The following is a 22,548-nucleotide window of genomic DNA, read 5'->3' as shown; positions in this document are numbered from 1 at the left end:
ATATACATAAATTGTCTATCTGGTTTTTCTCTAAGGCTTTTCAGATATTCAATTATTTGGTCAATGCATAAAAATATTTTTTCTTTGTTCCAATTTTGTATGCCACACTTCAAATTTTTTGCTAGTAAATTCCGACTATTTAAAAAATCAAATGCATCATTAATGTTAGTAACAAAAGTTTCAGTTGCTTCACTATTCTTAAAACTTAAAGAGTGGTTTGTTTGTCTTAAGTACTTTAATGCTTTTGCCACACTTGAACATAAAGTCTGAGCCGCAATTTTCACTTTCATTTTTTCCCGTACCCAGTCAATGTGTCGGTTTCTAATTTGTGTAGCAAGGTGCAGAAATTTACTATTCTGCATATGTACTAATTTCTGCAAGTATGACCACTCTATAGGATTTCCATTAGTATCATAAATTGCTGGTCGACTTGCTAGTGCATTTTGTATGAGCTTTAACATGTGTGGAGGATCACAAATGTGTATTGGATGATTTGATATAGGATGAGGAAACCAAGTCTTCATATTTTCAATAGAAATATTGGATCCTAAAAAATTTGCCATACTAATATTTGAAGCCGTTCCATCAAATGTGAGCGATATAACTTCTCCACTTTCATAAATAAACTGTAGACAACGTTTAACAATATTAGCTTCTTCACAACCACATAAACCATCAAATTAAAAATATGCAACAGGAAGTTTCCAATGCCCATTTACAGTTTACCATAAAAACTAAAGCTTCTTTTGCTTCAGTTCATGGATAAGGAAGTGCATTATCAAATGTTTTCCTAACATAACTACATACTTTAGCAGAATAAAAATTTAATGTTAAAGCAAAAGTTCGTAATTCTGGAGGTAATGCTTTTTAACTTTTCCTTGTAAAATTCGACAAAATAACTGTTTTGTAGACTCAGGCATAGTTCCCTGTAATTAAATAGATTAAATAAATTGATATATTATTAGTTACAATATTATGTCTATATTTGATAACCTAATCAAGTAAAATGGGGCATTATTGATTGGGATATTAAGATGATAGCATAGTAAAAAGCCAAACAGATAAAAATGGTAAATGATACACAACAACCCAAACACACACATTTTAAAAATAGTTAAAACTAAAAGAAGATCCATACACTAAATTATTATTAGCATTACAATCATAACTACAATTATTACTGTTATGACAAATATAATAATTAACTCATCACTATTCCTACAGTAATTGTAATGAACTAATTTTTATCCTAACTGTTATCTAATGATTAATGAAGTAAATTTTTAATCATAAAAACTTACTAATTTAAATCATATTTCAACAGTAGGTTGACTAAAACAAAATAATCTAAAAGGTATAACTTAAATAAGTAATAAATATTTAAAACAATTAAATAAAAAAATAAAAAAGTCACAAATATAAATACGTTTAACAACTACTCATAATAAAAATTTATATCATACCATTAGTGTAGTTAATATTTCTTCAGAAATCATCTTTTTGATTTAAGATGACGCAAGAATAAATGTAAGTCTTTAATCCTTTTTATTAGATGACGCTTGGATTGCTGAGGCATTTTAATTGTCTTTTATTATTTATTTTTTAATTGTCTTTTATTTTTTTAGCAACAAGTTTACTTATAGTTAGTTATAAAAACTTTTTACTGTTTTCTGGTGTTACCATATCAATTTCATCAAAATCACGAATATACCATTTACCATTGGTTTTAGGATTGATTTGACAACTTTCAACACTAATGTTCCTAAAAATATAAAGGTGTTATATGTCACAAAAAGTAAACTCAAACACTTAAATCAATATATGTCATTGTAAAATTAATTTTTAAGTATGCTATTGTAAAGTAATTACATTTGACTTACTGTATTGAATCATTGGTGATATTATTGTTAACATCAATGATATAATTGTCAATGTTATTGTTCCTAAAAATATATAGGTATTGTTTCAAAAAGTAAACTTAAAAATTTCATATGCCATTGCAAAAGGATTAGTTACATTAGACTTATTGTATTGAATTACTGTTGATATATATATATATATATATATATATATATATATATATATATATATATATATATATATATATATATATATATATATATATTTATATATATATATATATATATATAATATATATATATATATATATATATCAGGGATGCGGAGTCCCAAAAGGACTCCGGAGTCCTTTTTGGAACTCCGCATCCCTGATATATAGATATATATATATATATATATATATATATATATATATATATATATATATATATATATATATATACATATATAGTAAAAAATAGTAAAATTATGTAGTAAGATAATAAAATGCATGTCCAATTATCAAAAAATAATGGCAACATATTCACATTAGGAAAACATCAACTCAATGAAAACATCACTGGAAACATCAACTCAATGAAAACATCAACTACAATGTCAGCAACTAGCTGGAACTTTTCCATATAATAATCAACAGCTTCAGAATCATTTTCTTTTCTAGTCCAGTAAGAAATAGTAATAGCCTTTCTATGTTTTTTTTTTAGTTTTTCTATTCTGCTATTGACAATAGCAGAATAAAAAACTTTCTTGCACAATAGTATTGTGCAAGACTGTCATTGCTGTATCGGAATCATATCATTCATAATTATTATTGATATAGTATGTATTAAATATATATTATATTATAGTATATATTTAATATATACTATAATATAGTATATATTAAACATATAATATACTATAAATATAATATACTATAAACAGTGTATTAAATTTAATATACTATAAATATATTATATATGTCAATTTATTTTTAGACAAATATAAGTATATTACTAATATATGATATATTCTAAATACATAAAAAAGCTATATATTATATTACTATATGATATAAAGCTTTTTAAAAATGTAATAAATTATTACAATAATACATGTTTTTTGCGCAGTCCAATCCTATTATTAAATAATATGATTGGACTGAGCAAAAAACATGTATTATTGATTTAATATATAATAAATGTTATTTTTACATTGATACTTAATAAATGTAATATTAGTACTTATATCACAAAATCATTGTATAGAAAAATCACATAAATTTTTTGATAATTATTATTATTGGCTTATAAAAACAAATATTTAATATCCTTCAGTATCTAGAAGTACAACGCACTTTTTGATACCAATAAATAACACTTTAACTTTCGTCAATATAATAAAAAAATACTTTTTAAAAAAGTTCAACTGTTCTACTTTTAAAAAAACTTCTAATTAACATAAAATTCAAAAAAAATATGCTACAAAACACCATCCTACCATACTGCCTAAACGCCAAATTCTAAAAACGTGGAACAGTTTTTTAGCACAAAAATCGGTTCCGTAAAACGCGGGATTTGACATACCTAATATATATAATATATATATATATATATATATATATATATATATATATATATATATATATATATATATATATATCATATATATATAGATCTATAGTTTGTTGGCTTTGGGAAGAGCGGAAGGAAAAAAGTGATTCTTACGCCAACATATACGTCACTTTTAATTACTTTTAACTTTCGTCCAACATTTCCGTGTTGGACGAAAGTAAAAACCATTAATTTAATTACAAATTAATCGTTTTTTAAAAAAACCACAAAAACGCAAATTTAATTGACCAGAATGTTTTAAAAACATTGTGAATGTTTTTAACAATATAAACAATGTTTTTATTTTATTTTTTTTAATAAAATGTTTTTATTTTTATTTTTTTTAATAAAATGTTTTTATTTTTATTTTTTTTACTGAAAATCATGCGCGGAGTGTTGCTACATCGACTATCTTATAGCCTGACTCGCAAGGGAGTGCTGCTACATCGACTGACAAATAGCCTGACTCGCAAGGGAGTGCTGCTACATCGACTGACAAATAGCCTGACTCGCAAGGGAGTGCTGCTACATCGACTGACAAATAGCCTGACCCGCAAGGGAGTGCTGCTACATCGACTGAGGGTTTGGTTAGGGCAGGCAGTCTATCATTATTAAAAAAAAAAAATTCCGGTCTTGCATTTTAATTTTTAATTTTTGTCAACAAAATATCGAAAAAACTTTCGGACAACATCTAAGGGTTGTATATATATATATATATATATATATATATATATATTTATATATATATATATATATATATATATATATATATATATATATATATATATATATATATATATATGGATACCTTACTTTGCTAGTATTTTTATTACTTTTAATTTTTTACTAGCGCTTTTAGTAACTTAATTACAAACAAGAATTAGTAGTCCACGCGGCACATATACTATTATATCAATAAACTTTTAAGTTTTTTTGTTTTTGTTTTGTTGTTGTTGTTATTCACCTCCTCAAGGCCGAGAAGGCCACTACAGATGAGGAGGCTACTTAATAGTGGTTATAACCCTCTCTCAACTCTATGACTCCGAAACACAAACCTTGGTGAACAAGGCCGCTGCGCGGAGAAACAAGTTTAGCGCGGTACTACCAGGGACGTGGTGGGGATCGAACTCGGAACCTCTCGCTTTTAAAGCGAGCGCTTTACCACTACACCACTACCGCATTAGTACCGCAAGTACAAAATATTTGTTATAAGAATAGTTTAGATATAATTTTATTAAACTTAGACATTCGTAATTTTTTCCAAACAAAAAAAAATTGCTGAGTTTAAAGACGTTGATTTTAGGCATGCTGTTTAACGATTTGTTTACTTGTATATAAAAAAGTGGAAATCTGCAAACTGTCAAAACTTTTAAATACTTTAAATACAGATAAAGCAAGTAAATAATCACCAGACGAAACGCTGGCTTTAATAATTGATGCCAGTCTGACAAAAGCTTCCAATCAATTAATTAGAAGTGGAGCCTTCGAGAAAGAATATAACATCTGCCCGCTTACAACGATGCTCGGTATAATTAAGGCAATTTAAAAATTATTCGAATTCTTTTATATCGAATTAGCATGATTTTGTCAGCGCATTATGTATTGCGCATGCGCATTACGTCCAAACAAGAGCTTTAGAGCTATAATTTCTTTTGCATCAAGTCTTTATAATGTTTAAAAAAACTTTTCTCTTTTTTTATATAATTTTCAAAACTTTTTATTAATCTGAAGAACACCATTTTTAAGTCTTTAAATCGATAACTTAATTTTAGTTAAAGACAATAACTTAATTTTAGTTAAAGGACTTTAAAAAAGTGCATTAATCTACTATAGATCCTTGCTCTAATCTGTTCTCGTTTATTTTATCTTAATATAGTTGTCAAAACTCAACTTTTCTATTAATTTTCATAAAAAATTTATAAACAAGTTTTATCATAATCTGACATGAACAGAGATTTTAAACGTGAAGAATCACTACTTATTACTTGTCCGGCCCCATTGGACTTGACTGGGTTTAACAACAGCAACGAAAAAGTGCCTATTTGGAGAATTTAAAAGTTGACACCCACAGCCTATTGTAGACCATAAGATTTGCATACATCCAACGAATATGTGATCAAAGAAGATCAGTACATTAAAAGTGAGATAGAAAGCTTGGGTGTGATTTTATTAGAGGTTTGTGATTATTCTATTAAAGTAAATTGTATTATTAAACTAACAATGACTGATTGGAAGGTTCAAACGATATTATCTGGAAAAAATAACTCATACCAATGCTATTGAGTGAGTGCTGTAAATAAATATATACAATAAATATGAATAGTTTTGATATCCTTAATAGAGATTATATTAACAAAGAGCTTTGACATGGTCTTTCCAGTCTCTAATCATGGATTCAATTTTTTGAGATGATTTTGCACATTGCATATAAAAAAGAAAGAAGAACGTGGCAAACAAGATCCACAAAACATAAAGAAAAGGAACCTGTTGCTAAACAAAAGATTCAGACTGATTTTATGAACAAAATGGGACTTGTAGTTTATTTCCCTAAAAGTGGTGGTTCTGGAACAAGAAACGATGGCAATACTTCAAGGCGCGCTTTTGCAGCATATGAACAAACAACTGAAATTCTGGGTATTAATTAAAACTTTATATTCAGATTTTGCATTATCTTGGTAACAGTATTTTTAGGATATGAAATAGACTGTTTAAAATTCAAGGATTATTGTTTTGACGCTGTTAGACTATATGTATCCTTTTATTCATGGTATTACATTGCTCAATCTGTGCACAAAGTATTGATACATGGACATGACATAATTAAAAGCCTTACTTTACCCATCGTACTTATGTCAGAGGAAGCTCAAGTGGCTTGAAATAAAGGCTTCAAATCTTATCACGAAAATTTCAGCCGAAAAACATCCAGAAGAACAATAAATACTAATCTGATCAATATACTTCTAGTTTCCAGTGTTCCCGCTATTTCATCACTGTGTAAATCAACATGACACTAAACAAATCATAAAACATTTTTTTAATATGTTTTACAATTACTTAAATAATCTTCAAACCGTAACATTGGTTTATATATTTTTAATGTAATTTAAAATTGACAATGTTTTTTTACAATGTTTTTTTGCACTATTTTTTGTTTTTATTATTGTTGAAACATTATTTACTGAAGTACTTAAATGTTATTCAACATAGGTAGGTTGAAAATCCGATAAAATTTGTTCAAAATTTATATACCCCTTTGTAACTAAGGAAAGTATCTGTTTACTAAACAATATAAGTATCCATAGCAACTAAATAAAAAAAAATTTCACTTTTATAAGAAGCGTGATCTCATATTGGTATTCATGCCAAATTTAGTAAATGTAGCATTCGTAAAATATCTGAAAATAACAAAAATAGGTTAATGGTAAGCAAAATAAAGGTAACCATAGTAACGAAATAAAAAAGATCACTTTCATAAAAAGCGCAGAAATCGTATTACTCATGCTAAATTTAGTAAATAAAGCTCTAATATTAAATTAGTTATGAATTTTCTCTAGTAAAAGTGAATTCTGGCTCATTGTGTGTAGTGAAGACGTGTTTAGTTAAAAAACGTTTTAGAATTTGATATTAACATAGATTACTTTTAGAAACTAGAATAGTTAAACTTTATTACTGTTAGGTTTATTATGTAACAAGATGGCTTAATAATTGAGTTTTTCGATGTCTAAAACTTTTTTGTACTTTAGGCATAAAATTAATGTTGAAGATAAGCTCTTTTTTTTTCTATACTATTCTTTTTTTAAAATTTTTTATCTACCAAATTTCATTGAAAAAATTTTTTGTAGCGCGGTGACTATTTTTTGTCGCACTTTTGGTATCTCATTTAGTATTTTATTTTGCCCGAAATGGTCGCGAGAGACAGAAGGGTAGTTAAACATTGTTTATATTTGATTTAGATTAAATACAATTTTCACTACAAAATGGAAAATAAGAATAGAGATAAAGGTTATCAATATTGTTTCCTATTTATTAAAATTTTAAAATGAAATTGTTTACCTTACTTCAACACAAAGTTATCAAATAAATTTAATGTTTCCTTATTTTAAAGTTGAATTTTAAAAAATGTAACTTACATATTAGTAATATTATTACATATTTTATCTTACATTGCACAGTGGGCCAGAATTCACTTTTACAGGACCAAATTTATAACTAATTTAATATTAGGGCTATATTGACTAAAATTAGGATAAAGTAATAGAATTTTTTTTTTTCAATTTTAATTTAAGTGCCCTAAGAAGTCCTTATGGTCTTATCACAGAACACCGTGGATGAGCATTTATTTGGAAGTTCACGCCTCCTTGCCCAGAGATGTGGGGTTGAACCACGGATCCTTTGTTTCTGAATCAAGTGCGCTACCACTGGGCCACGGCTGCTCCTATGATAAATGATGCCTGCGCTTCTTATGAAGGTGTTATTTTTTAATTCTTTGCTATAGAAACCAAACTTCGGATAGCAAAAATCTAGTTTTGGTATTTGCAGATATTTTTACGAGTGCTATGTTCAACAAACTTTACATAAGTAACAATATGAGGTCGAGCTTTTAAAAAAAGTAATATATTTTTTATTTAATTGCTATGGATACCTAATTTTGCTTAGCAACAACTAATTTTTATTAGTTGCATATGTTTTATATGTGCTATATGTACACTATTTTGCACGTGTTTTTTTATGTTATCCTCGCTTTGAACCTCGCTCGTGGAAAGCAAAACTTATTTAAGTTTAATATGATTAACTAGTGTTATTACACGTGCTGTTACACGTTGCTAGATAAACTTGTTTTCCTGTAAAAAAAAAATAATATTCTAGCTAAATTAATTAGTTTTTTCTAATTAGCAGATTTTACGAACATCTACAGAATTTTATAAATTTGTATGGATATATTGTTCCCATGCATTCACAATCACGAAAAATCTTTGACAATGCATGCTACAAGTAGTGCAAGCTTAGCAAGCAATAACTCATAAGAATTCGAAGCTGATAATGTTGCAACTTTTCTTTTCTTTGTTTTTAATGATGATTCTTTAAATGATAATGTAGGTCTGCCGAGTTGTTTATTTTTGCTATCCTTCATAATGTGGTATTGAAATCATTTTCAAGCCGAACTGAGTTCTTCGTAATAAACTTTGCACCAGTTAGTTTACTTTGAATCCATCTCTTACCATAATCAAAATAAATAAGCGAAATTTACTCTCAAATTTTTTGCCTTGAAACTCCAAATCTTATTCTTTAATAAAGTTGTATACAAGTACACTGTCTTCTTTTTTATGTATTGACAGACTGCTGATTCGAATAAATTAAATAACATGGAAATTGAGCGCTCCTTTACAAATAAATTACTTGGTGTCTTAATAGATGAAAACTTATCCTGGAGAGATCATATTAAATATATTAGCAATAAAATCTCAAGAAATATTGGTATTTTATATAAAACCCGTCAAATCTTAGACAAATCTACCCTAACTCAGCTATATTTTGCATTCGTACATAGTTATTTATCGTATGGCAATATTGTTTGGGGTAGTACAAACAAATCTAAACTCAAATGTCTCCTCAAACAACAAAATCATGCAGCACGCATTATTTATTTTCAAAATCGCTTCACAAACGCTAAACCTCTTCTAAGAAGTATAAGGGCACTTGATATTTATGAAATAAATGTATTCAAAGTTACACAATTTATGTTCCAACATCAGTTTAAAAAAACTCCGAAGGTTTTCGAAAATACTTTTCCTAAAATATCAAACCGATACAACACTCGATCAACCGGAAATTATAAGAAAATCTTTCCCTATATCAAAACTTACGAGCTTTGCCATTTCCTATCGTGGCCCAATGCTATGGAACCATTTTACAAGTAAACTAAGAGAAGCCAATACCTCAAAAAAATTCAAAAAGAACATAATTGAACTAATTGTCAATCAAGATTCCTTACTTGATTTTTTCTAACAATAAACTTTTACTGTCTTTTTTATTATCAAAGGTTACTAATGACAAGATTTTATCTTCTTCAGGTTCTCCAGTCTTGAAACTACTATATATGATAAAGTGTATTTTGTATTTAATATTTTAAAATATTTTATATATCGGAAATCATCTTTAATTGTAAATAGTTGCTTGACAAAAATAAAAATAAATTAAAAAAAAAAAGTAGCAATAAAAAAAATAATTTAAAATTAAATTTTATTAAAATCAAAACTTAGACAATAAAATGTAACATATTAGGCATATTTAAAATTGTTATAAATATATTAATTACATATTTGTAGCAATTTTAAATATGCCTAATATGTTATATTTTACCAATTATTTTAAAAGTTGTTAGACTAAATTACCAATTTTAGTCTAACAACTTTTAAAATGCAGATAATTTATAAAGTTATAATATGATATTTTGAAAAGCGCAATATTTTATGTAAATGTTATTTATTTCCATCGCTTTTTTAAACAACATTTTTCTCTTTACAATTTTTTTTTTCTAATTTACATTCGCGTCTAGTTCAACCACATTATTAGTATATTCATTAAAACTTTAAGTGTGTATAAACGTGCATATAATTTTAAGTGTGTATAAACGTGCATATAATTTTAAGTGTGTATAAACGTGCATATAATTTTAAGTGTGTATAAACGTGTATAAACGGTTTTACGTGCATTGTCTCTTCAATAACAATCGAAATATGCAACTACTTGTTATTTAATCATGCTTTTGTTAAAAAAGTCTTGTTTAAAGTTTATTACATATGATTCAATTTCATCTGGTCCTCCTGACGCAATTGCTTCATGTCACATAATTATTGTAGCTTCATCTCTCCCAAGATCATGAATTCCAAGGTTATATACTTAAAGCTGTTTACAGTAGTAAGCCAAATTTGTAGAAATACAAAGGCAAAGTAGTGTTTTCTCCAAATCAAAAATGAAAGCAAGTGTCTCTGCAGGTGATTCGTTTTTTGCATTTCTCAGACTCATTCTTGCACTCTCCGCCTGTTTAAGATAAAGTTCATGAGCAGTCTTAAATTTTGTCAACAATTTTGTGTTCCCCATTCGCTATCTGCATATCAATTTTGAATTTATCACAAATTTTGCATGTAATTCTTCGGAATGTGAAAAGATAAATTAAAATTTTCATCAAAACATTGTCTGTAAACCCATTCCTTAATGAGATCAATGTGCCGTTCCTTGCAAAATTCTAAATATAAATTATACATAATTTTTACATTCAAATTGGAAGACATCGAATATTTCCTCTCATTCTCAGCTCTATAGCGAGTTCTTGTATAATGACTGACGTAAGCTGGGAAGGAAGCTATGCGCTCCATAGCAGAAGTTTTGTGAATATTTCTATGATGATCGTGATTCCCGCCTATGATCAAATTTTGGTACTCGACCAAAATTGGATTTGGGGGGGGGGGTAATTCTGTCAAGTTGACCATTACTGATTTGCAACAATTGCAAGAACAATGATTTGCATACTATAATATCTCCATTTTTAGAATGCGTTGTGAAGGTACGTGTTGTTGATTTTAGTTTCTTATTGTCTGTTTTAGAAGGTCTTCCATCTCTATGGCGTACCACTTCTTTCCTCTGAACAAAACTTGCAATAAAACTATTTTGCGCATTTACATTTCCTAAAGCCCAAAATGAAGAGTAAGCTGCCTTTTCTTCAATATCCAGTTTAATAATACAATCATTTTGACATTTATGTGGAGAGAATTTAGGAAGATATTTTCCTTCAACATGCTTTCCTCGTTATAGTTGTTTACCTGGAATTTAATAAATTTCAAATTAATCATTTAATATAAACAGACTGCATCTATATTTGCTTATTTTTACTATGGTTCCATTAAAAAAAGAAAATACACCAATTTGTGTTAAGTTATATCTTGTATACTTACTTTTATCACTTCCAGTGTCATCGAAATCAGTCAAGTAAACTTCATGATCAGCCATTTCAATCAGCTTAATTCAGGCCCAAAATTTAAATTTTTTTTTTAATTTTCAAAAAAAAAGAAAAATTTATAGCATCACAGAAATGTCAATAAAATAATAAGCAACATAATAAACAAGGTTTGAGATAATATAATATATAATAATAATATAATATATAATAGGATTCAATGTATATTGAACTATATTAATTTTGGACTTTTTAAAACTTTTATTTCTAAATAAATAAATTTGAAAATACTATTAAACAGTTTTATGATAAAGTATTAGTATAACTCTTTTAGTGAAAAAAATAATTTGGTTTCATCCATACCCCTAATTTCTTTCTAAAAAATAAAATATAAGCTCAATAAAAACAAAACTGCTAAAAAGATAAATAAAGCTAAAAGAAAAGCTAAAACAAGCAAAATATAAACGATTTAAATAATTAGAAAGGGTGACCCTTTCTAATTATTTAAATCGTTTAACTACCTTTTATCTAATAAAAATGTTATATATAATTTGCTAAACTATTTTCTATACTTTCTTTTTTTAAAATATGAATTTAAAACTGCTATTATAATTTATCTAATATTTCTAAACTATAGTTTATTTATTTATTATTATTTATTATCTGTTTGTTATTATTTATTATAAAAAAGAATAGTTAAATTCCAAAAAAAGGTTTTTACTTAGATTTTTCTCGAATGACCGCGTGCGTTTTGACAACGCGCTCTTTCAAGTTAATAAAAGCCTAGTAACTAATTAAGACTACTTTAAAAACAAAAGTGAAACGACACTATTAAACATTAAATAAGAGTATTAATAGTTAGATAACGTTACCTTGTTTTGTTTTTATATATTTGTGAAAAGATTATAATAATAACAAAAAAAATAAACATGGCCGACGACACGGGTTTCGAAGTCGAGGGGGACAATCGTCTATTTCTAAAAAAAGTCTTCTATATCTAGAATTTTCTCTAAAAAAAAAAAAAAGAAAAAAAAAACGACGACGAGGGGAGGCTCCCGGTGTCGTCGGCTCTGATAAAAGAAAGTCAGATAGGGAAAATGTTTTTGTTAAATAAAAATATCATTTTCTAGTTTTCTTGATTTGAAGCTTGTTTTGTTAACATTTTTGAAATATGAGATATTCTCGAAATTTTTTACTTTCTGTATTTGTTGTAAGTCACATCATCCGGATAAAGTTTAAATTTGTTCACCAGCTATTTTATCGAATAAAATAAAATCTCTTCAAGTTTGTTTCAACTTCTACCGTTAACTCGTTTTCCCAACGTTTTATTCGCAGACCACAAACCTTCACAAATTGATAAATCTATTTTTTTTTACAAGGCATTTAATTCTCGAAATTTTTAGTATTCCAGAGTTTCAATAAATGAGAAAATCCCGGAAAAATATCTCAAAACAAAAACTAATTATTTATGAAAAAAAAACAAAAAACAAAGCATCAAAACAATAATTATAAATTTTTTTTAATATACAGTTTTAGTAAAATTTTATAGGGGAATATTTATCATGGGAGACAAAAAAATAATGTTCCCGTAGAATTAATTCTCTTCAAACTTTCTTTCGGTAAAGTTTGTCTCAGGACATATTTTCCGGTAGGAGAAAAATATGGAAGGAACAATCGTCACATGACACTGGCAAGATACAGTAATTCTAAAGTTATATAAATTTATGTTAATAATTTTTGAAATATATTTATGTTTTAAAGAAAATCTTTTATTAATAAAAAATTAAAAATGTGAGTATTATATATTACTTAATTTTTTATGCGTTTCAGCCATAATCGCTTGTGATCTCGGTTAAAACCACACGGCTTTGAATTGAATTAAATAAATATACATTTTTTTCAATGAAATTCTCACTGAGAAGAAAGTTATGCAGTCTCCATATAAAACTCAATAAACTCAACTAGCAGTAAAACTAATGTTAAATAATTTTTGTTCCTAGCGCATCTTTTATTTCAAAACCAACGATAATCAAATACTGTTGTTTTTTCAAAATGAAAACATTTTTACTGCTCGTTTGGTATGATTTATTACTTTAGATTTATTATTATAATTGATTTGTTATAGTTAGATATATACTTTCATCATTGTTTATAGCCGTATCATTACAGACATACCCTCGCTCTATCCGTAATTTTGACAGGGGGCTGACAAATATCCGAAAAAGTTCTAATAAAAGTAAAAAAATGTTGACGAAAAATGTAATATGCTTTATTTTCTCGTATTTCATTTTAAAGCTCGTAGTTCAAATAAATTAAATTTTTTCTGATTAAGTAAAAAATTACCTTGTTTTGAAAAAACACCATTGAAAAAAATAAGCCAATGAAAACCAACTTACGCCAGAATAATTAAAAGATTTCATAAAACAAGTAAATCATAACAAAAAGATTATCAAACATTTAATATTATACGTTCCATCTAATTTAAATTTTAGGCTTTACAAAATTGTAATAAAAAATATTCATAAAAAAGTTGGTTGATAACCTTAAATCCTTAAGGTGGTAGACCACAAAGAAGACAAGTTTTATAAAATTTTCTAAAAAAGTGTTTAAAATCCTAAAACGCACTAAAACAGTGTAAAAATACACTTAATTATTGTATTTTTAAAATACGTCATCTTAATTTAGACTTGACTTTAGACTTAAAAATTGAATTTAATACTTATTTAGAACTTAAAATTTAAAAGGTAATTTACATTTAGGAGCCATGAATCAATGTTTGAACAACTGTTGATGACATTATCATACTCGATTTAACAAATAGATTTTTAAATAATCCTTTTGTATTTAAAGATATGATTGTTTTTTAAAATAATTTGAAACTCATATCATTTACAAGCCATTTGAAGAAGTTAAAACAAAAAATAATGAGTTTAAATGAAGTAACCTATCTGTCAAATGAATTTTAATGTTGTTAGAGATTTAATGTTGTTAGAAATTTAATGTTGTTAGAAATTTAATGTTGTTAGGAATATGTTCTGTTCCGAAATGTTCAGACTAAAAGATTCAATCAGAAGAAATCATGTTTTGAAATCTTGATAAAATATGAAAAACTTAACAAAAATTAGTACAAAGTAAAACAAAATTTTTTATTTTTTTAATTTCTTTAAAAATGAAGTAGAACAATTAACTCATAAAAGCATTCTAGATACAAAAATAAAGTAGATTAGATTTTTTTTTTTGTAAATTTTTTCATATAATAAACAATAGCTGCTTTTGAAGTTGCTATGGCATTGCTATGATAAACAACATTGGCAATTTAGATTTTTAATACATTTCTAAGAGTTAAATATGCTTTTATACATACACCAAAGAAAAAGAGAAAAACTTTTTGAATAAGAATAAAATCAATTTTTTGACATTTTGTTCTAAAATAAGTGCTAGTTAATATTTTAGCAAAAAAAATTTTGAATATTTTTTAACTTCACAAACATTTAGTGCTTTTAAGTGTTTTAAAAGTGAGAATTTATCTTTATCATAAACTATTCGAGCAGCATGCTTTTGATTTCGATCAAGTTTGACTAATTTGGATGATTTGGACACCGCATTTTATTTTACAAAATGGGGGACACCGCATTTTATTTTAAGCAACTTTGAATAGTTTTTTTCTGAAGCAATTACGCATTGTTGTCTGTTTAATAAGAAACCTTTGAAAGACACTTTTAACCCATACTTTTCCATCTTTTTATATAGGATTGTATAATCCTATTCCATCTTTTTATATAGGATTGTATAATCCCATTCCATCTTTTTATATAGGATTGTATAATCTACAGTGTAGAACGCATTAGATAAATCAACAAAGATTCCGAGTACAAATTTTTTATTTTCAAAGGAGCCGTTTATGTCATTTACAAGATCTAAAGCTGCTTTTTCGGTTGAGTGATGCTTTTGGAAACTGAATTATTTTTTAAAATAAGATTGTGTTATTTGCAAGATACTTAAATAATTTATTATAAATTATTCGCTCAAAAAGTTTTGAAAAGAAAAGAATAATCGAGGTTTTTAGTTATTTTGTGTAATTGAATCCCAGATGTTTAATATCGGTACAATTTTTGCTATTTTTCATTTATCCGGTACAGATCCTGTAATAATTGAAGATTTAAATATTTCGGTTTTTTTTATTATCGGGAAAAAATTTATAACTACATTGCTACAAATCTTGTCAATATCTGGAGCCTTATCTAATTTTAGCGGGTTTTTTGCAGTGTGTAGTTCCTCATAGTTTAGTCCTTTGAAATTTAAACTGTTTAAAAGCTTATTTTTTTAGTTTTTTCTAAAAAATTTCTGTAAGAAAAATTATAACTGTTGACAGAGAGATTTAAAAACTTGTTTTGTACAACTTTTCGCATCATTACAACTCTATGTTTAATATTGTAACTAATTGAGCTACCCAGTGGGTACAAGACGTAGAAAAGACGTTTTTTAAACATCTTTTGAACGTTTAAGAAATCTTTTAAACGTTCAAAAGATGTTTTTTTTTAGGTCCCATGCCCACTAGGTAGCCTTATCGTACTACTTTTTTTTTTATATATTAAAGATTCATATTATTATATAAAAGATGTAAACAAACTTGAAATAAAAATGACTTTTAAAACAAGCATACAGTTGAAAAATTCTAAATAAGCAAACATCAAGAAGTTGAGTTCATCTAAAATTCTAAATAAGTAAACATCAAGCAGTTGAGTTCATCTAAAATTCTAAATAAGTAAACATCGAGCAGTTGAGTTCATCTAAAATTCTAAATAAGCAAACATCAAGCAGTTGAGTTCATCTAAAATTCTAAATAAGTAAACATCGAGCAGTTGAGTTCATCTAAAATTCTAAATAAGTAAACATCAAGCAGTTGAGTTCATCTAAAATTCTAAATAAGTAAACATCGAGCAGTTGAGTTCATCTAAAATTCTAAATAAGTAAACATCAAGCAGTTGAGTTCATCTAAAATTCTAAATAAGTAAACATCGAGCAGTTGAGTTCATCTAAAATTCTAAATAAGAAAACATCAAGCAGTTGAGTTCATCTAAAATTCTAAATAAGTAAACATCAAGCTGTTGAGTTCATCTAAAATTCTAAATAAGTAAACATCGAGCAGTTGAGTTCATCTAAAATTCTAAATAAGTAAACATCCAGCAGTTGAGTTCATCTAAAATTCTAAATAAGTAAACATCAAGCAGTTGAGTTCATCTAAAATTCTAAATAAGTAAACATCGAGCAGTTGAGTTCATCTAAAATTCTAAATAAGAAAACATCAAGCAGTTGAGTTCATCTAAAATTCTAAATAAGTAAACATCGAGCAGTTGAGTTCATCTAAAATTCTAAATAAGTAAACATCCAGCAGTTGAGTTCATCTAAAATTCTAAATAAGCAAACATCAAGCTGTTGAGTTCATCTAAAATGTGTTTGGAGCAATAGTAAAAATAATAGGTAATTTAGATTTTCGTGACTCAAATTTCTTTCAAAAAACTTACTATGATGTTACAAAATCAACAAACCCGTTACAGTCAACTCTCTTATAACGGAGTATTCCTAAAACGCGAATCTTTATTTAACGCGGAGTGAAAGTTGCAACAGTTTTCCTATAACGTGGTTTGATCTCGATCCCATGCGATTATCGTAAGAACTTTTCAACGCGTTATTTACATTATTTACGTTATTTACACAAAAAAGAAAATGTAAACCATTTTCCAAGTAGTGCTAAACAACAATTTTTATTAAAATTAGGCAAAATGTATTACATACCGGACTTTTTTTGAAGATATTTTCAGCAGATTAGAGGATCAAGAATGTAAAACTCTTCCTAAATTTGGAAAGAATTTTCTATTTTAGACTTCACTTGAATTGATTCATTAGCTTGTACTGAAATTAAACAATCAACACTTAGTGAATGTTGGAGTGCATAATGTTTTGTTACCTTAAATGATTCAAAAGGAAGACAATATCTCAGAAACATTAAAAAATCAATACAGGTTGTTTCTACTTTTGGCAAGGAAAGATTTGCAGATATACAAGTTAAAGATATAGAGCAGCTATTTCAGGAACACAGCTTAAATGTAGAAGAATTTAATTGATTCTTTGTCTTAAAAATATGTGGAAGAAAACACTAATAACAAATCTGTTTTAAACTTCATTTATGATTTAAAATAGGGCTCGATTTGATTCGATTGGTTAAAGAATTAAAGTTCCGATTAACCCAAAATTTTCCTTCAACATTGTGAAAAATTTAAAAGAGAATTTTAAAATTGCTTCAAGAAAATCAAGAAGAAAAGAAAAAGTGAAGAAAATTAGCAGCCAGTTAGAGAAAAGAAAAGACGACGGATTAAACGACTAATATTTGACAACGATGACGATTAAAAACAGAATTCACAATGCATATTTTAAATTTTTTGTTGGAAACAATTTTTTTTTAAATTCACTTTTTAATTTTCTGAATTAAATAACCTACCATATGGGACGAAGTTAGGTTAAATTAAGTTTATTTGTGCACAATTCATTTATTTAAAAAAAAAAAATTATTAATTTCTAAGATTCTATACAACGCGGTACGAATCCATTCAATTTAGTTATATATTATAATCAATTTAATTTATTTATATATTATATTTAATTTATAAACTTCTATGTTTCTTTTAACGCGGTTTCTGTATAAAGTGACAAAAGTTTCTATATAAGGCGATTTAAGTTATATATTAAAAATTATATATTTTGATAATTATAAGACCACGTTATGAGAAACACAGTCTTATAACGTGGTCTTCAAAGGTATTTGAAGAGCACAATGGAAAAAACAGCAGAGTCACATTTTTCACATTTTGAGAAAACCTAAATTAAAGGTTTGAAACCTTTTTATTACAAATTATGTGAGAAACTGTCAATTCTTTTAATTTTTAAGGGAAGGTCATCCATTTAAGCATCAAATTTTAACAAATAAATATTCTGAAAATCATGTTAGCTCATGGAAAATTTTGTTTTTTCAATATGTGTTCAGATTGGACTCTGCTGTTTTTTCCGTTGATTAGGACACATAAGCCTGTTTTTCTAATGTAACACATAAGAAATAACTATATAAAACCATTAAATTTTAAATTTTTTTTATTTAAAACAAATAAAAAAATAAAAAATACATGAACATTCACTGGTCTTGACCCTCATCTTCAACTTTATCGTCATACGGCAGAGCATCATAGAATGCCTCATTGGTGGTAAATTTTTTGAGGACTTGGAGGTCTTTGTACTTTGCAGCTGATATAGCCAGTCTGTCTTCATACAAAGCTACTGGCAATGCTGTGCATACTGAAAAATTGTTTTTTCTCGTTGGAACAATGATGTTTGTTTTCAAGAAAATACCGTTCCATGAGTCTCTGTGACAAACGGTCCCTGGACCTTCATCCTTGTTAAAAACCATTTCCCGAATGGGGCGCGTGGGGAACGGGCAGCTTTTCTTATACAATGGCCTTAGAAAGCCGGAGAAGTTTTTGACCAGATCCTGTTTAACATCAGTCACGTTAAATGGTGTAGGATGTTTTCGTGCTTCACTAAATATTTTTATCCAGTCTTCTGGAACACTAGCACTAGACTTTGTATTTACTGGACCCATGTCCCTGTCACACTCCATATAAGAATGTCCGCGCTCAAGGAATGTTACTGTCACTGAGGTAAACCTTTTTCTATGGTGCACCATATAATCTAAAAACCGAATCAGGGTAAAGTTCTTATTCTGTCCTGAGCAGGAATCGCAGAAGTTCAAGGTGAGTAACCTCTTCGCTGACCTTGGTTGTAATGTGGTCATACAGGAAAGAAGCCACCTCATCTGAACCTTTCCTAGCGACAGTCTCATCATAGCAGTAAAGAAAAACATCATCAGTTGATAGTTAGTGAATGTTAAATGATTGGTATGTGAGCTTTCTGTTGTAGTAAAAGTCATTGGTGGACTTGTTGGGTAGGTTGACATTTTTTTGGTAGTCAAACGTAATGGCCTCAAGATGAGGTGTAATCTTGGCCCTTCGCTTAGCGTCTCTTTTTCTCCGGTAGAATGTGTCAGCCTTTCACTGGTGGAGATCTTTTTGAAATTTTAACTGCTTCAGGTCCCTTATGAGGACTTCATTTGTTGGGTCTGATTCAAGAGTCTTTGTAGCGATTTCTATTTTTGCCAAGAACTGGTCGCAGGCTGAGCAAGTGTCGGTTCTTGGGTACCCAAAGCCAATGTTAAAATCGTTGTTGAATATAAGCCTGTATGACTCATACACTAAACTGTCTCCTGGCCACTTCTCTTGATATAAATCAAACATCTTGGAGATGCTGAGTTCTTCTGGCAGGTACAGCCAGCTGAGTTCTTCTGGCAGGTACAGTCTTCTCTTGTGAGTAATGAGACTGCCGACCCCTAAACGAAGTGATGTGGTCTCTTATTCTCTGCCGCAGTTCATCAGATATTTTGTGATGACTGCCATGCTTTCCTCGTCCATCAACAGGAGGCAGGCCTGGGGTGAGTAAAAAAAATTAAAAAAAAATTAAAAAAAAGTTATAAAAATACATGTTCAGAGAATAACAGCACTCTTTATGAATTTCAACATTTTTTTTTAAATATTGAAAAATATTAATATATAGACAAGAAAGGATTATAGAAAAATGTGCATTTTTTTTACATTAACTATGATAAGAAAAAATAGCTTTTTTATTCCACAAACTGAAACAAAAAACTATTGCTAATAGTATAAATTACCTGTAGTAGCAAGACTTCTCTTGATAGTCTCAAGTCTCACTTTCTTAATTCCAAAGATGGAGACGAAGGCTTGAAAGCAAACATAGGCAAATGAATCTGGGTCAACATCATCTGTACTCTTCAAGAATACTTTATAGTGATAGCTGTGACTGTTTGCACTTTTAGGCTCTTCCTTTCGAGGTCTTTTTCGGCTAATCTCCGCGACTGTGATCAGTGAAGCAAGATAGGAATCCTGTAAAAAGAAGCAATATAAGATTATTAACGCAACCGGTCACACATCTTTGGAAACACAAGCATTTTTATAAAATTTAAAAATATATAAGCCTACCTACTTTGTTAGAATTAATAAATTTCACTGCTTTGTGCTAGGACCTACTCAGAAAGTTGAACATAATAGAATGATCGATTTTATCAAGAATTGTCTATAGATAGTTGAACATAATGGAATTATCGATTTTATAAAGAAGTTTTTTTTTATTAGATAGACGTCTAGGCTTGTTGGTATGCTGCGTTCAAATAGAACAATGAACTGTGATATTGGGTCCACCCCACTAAAAAACTAAGTTAAAAATGCCTATTAAACATACAATACCAGCCTTGGGTATCATAACACAGTAATACAACCAGATGTCTACCATGGTTATGATTCAGATGTACAGGTCTAGCTATTCTAGACCTAACTAAATTTGAATGAAAATGAGAATGAGAAACTCTTTGTCTTATTTAATCAACATGTTCATGGTGGAATAACAGGTGCATTAAAATTATGAATCTAGGTCTAGACCTAAATCTAGAGCTAGTATTATAAATAAAAAAATAGTCTAGAACTATATTTAAAGAGTTTAATTTAAAACTTAAAAGAAGAACTCACCTGAGCATCCTTTGTTGGTAATGCATTGAATGACTCGAGGAGCAAGGCTCTATTCTCTTCTTTGACTGTTTGAAAGCATTTAAGTCTTATACATTTACAGTCAGGGCCAGTTACATGAGATAACAACCTCTGTTTCTTTGCTATGTCTTTCTTACTGCCATTTTTCTTTCTCTTTTTTGGCTTGTCTGTAACAATAGGTGTAGCATCGTAGTCAGCCATTTTGTTTTAGTATAGATTCTTTGTGTACTGGTTACTCAAATGAGCTTGTGTACTGGAACTCAAATGAGCTTAATAAAAACACCCTATTTTGATCCTTATGAATTTAAAATCAAAAAAGATTTAAATTTACTTTCTATATTACACTTAAACATAAGAAGCATGCGGCAAAATTTTGAAAAGTTTAAAGAATTTCTATCTATTATAAATTACACGTTCGACGTCATATCTCTGTCAGAGACTTAGCATGATTCAGAATGTCCTCTAGAGTTGAATTCTAATTATAGTTTGGCAAATTACAAACTAATTAGCCAACCACGACGAAGCAATAAAAAAGGCGGAGGCATAGGTGTTTACGTGCTCAAAAAGTATTAATTTAAAATAAAAAAGCCATTAAGTGTAGCAAATAATAATTATGAAATAATTAAATATATGAAGATCACAATGGAAATCAAAACGGCAGAGTCACATATAACGTTATTATATGGACCCTGCCTTTTCTTTCCTTGTCACTGGTGGACACTGCTGTTTTTTCCATTGTATACCATATTTTCTTATTCCATTTTACCATAGACTATGTCGGTTTTTTCATTTGAAACTTGGCTTAAAAGAAGCATTTTTCAATGCTTTATTACCCAAGGGCCATAACTGAAAAATTATAAAAATGTGACTCTGCCGTTTTTTCCATTGTGGTCTTCATTTACCAAATAACACGGTTTCAAAAAACGCGGTACAGATTAATCGCTTTATAGGAGAGTTGATTATACTACGGCTAAGCTAGGAAAGTTTAAAAAACTATGGTGCACTAAAATAAATTATTTAAAATAATTGTTTAAATTATTTAGAATATTTATTTAAATATATAGATAATAAAAATATTATCAAATAAGTAATTATATAAAAAACTAAAATAATTAAAAAAAACATTATTTGCCTCCGTTAAAAACAGCAAGAACTAAGGAAAATTTTTGGATATTTTTGTTGAAACCTGCTATTTAAAAGCAGGTAAAAAACAAGATTAAGAATAAATTGAGAAATATATCTAATTTTTCATCTAAATATCGTTCGACATTTCAAATTTATAGCCATATATCATTCTTAAAAGGAGAAAAGGTGTATACTTTAATAAAAAAAATTTGTAAATAATTTTACAATATTATTATCATGATAATATCATGTTTAAATAATATTGTTATTATTAATTTATTTTTTATAATTTTTTAATTTTAAAATTATGTCGCGAAAAAAACAAAATAAAAATTATTTCTTATTAAAAATGAAA

At 27.9% G+C, this 22,548-nt stretch overlaps 1 protein-coding gene across 3 annotated transcripts in view; it reads left to right on the top strand.

The window, feature by feature from the left end:
- The first annotated feature begins 13,328 nt into the window (after positions 1-13,328).
- Positions 13,329-22,548, top strand: part of LOC136085772 (uncharacterized) — a 57,539-nt gene continuing 48,319 nt past the window's right edge. For 2 of the 3 annotated variants that reach the window (XR_010641164.1, XM_065807205.1), the window contains exon 1: positions 13,329-13,484. Coding sequence is in view for 2 of the 3 variants with exons in the window: in XM_065807205.1 (XP_065663277.1) it covers positions 13,459-13,484 (26 nt within the window). In the remaining variant the exon portion in view is untranslated. The remainder of the gene's footprint in view (positions 13,485-22,548) is intronic. The other variant, XM_065807206.1, reaches the window with a different exon arrangement.

The sequence above is a fragment of the Hydra vulgaris genome, chromosome 10 (assembly GCF_038396675.1).
Source record: "Hydra vulgaris chromosome 10, alternate assembly HydraT2T_AEP".
Taxonomy (NCBI): domain Eukaryota; kingdom Metazoa; phylum Cnidaria; class Hydrozoa; order Anthoathecata; family Hydridae; genus Hydra; species Hydra vulgaris.
The sequence above is the reverse complement of the archived record's forward strand: the minus strand, read 5'-3'. Positions and strand labels throughout refer to the sequence as shown.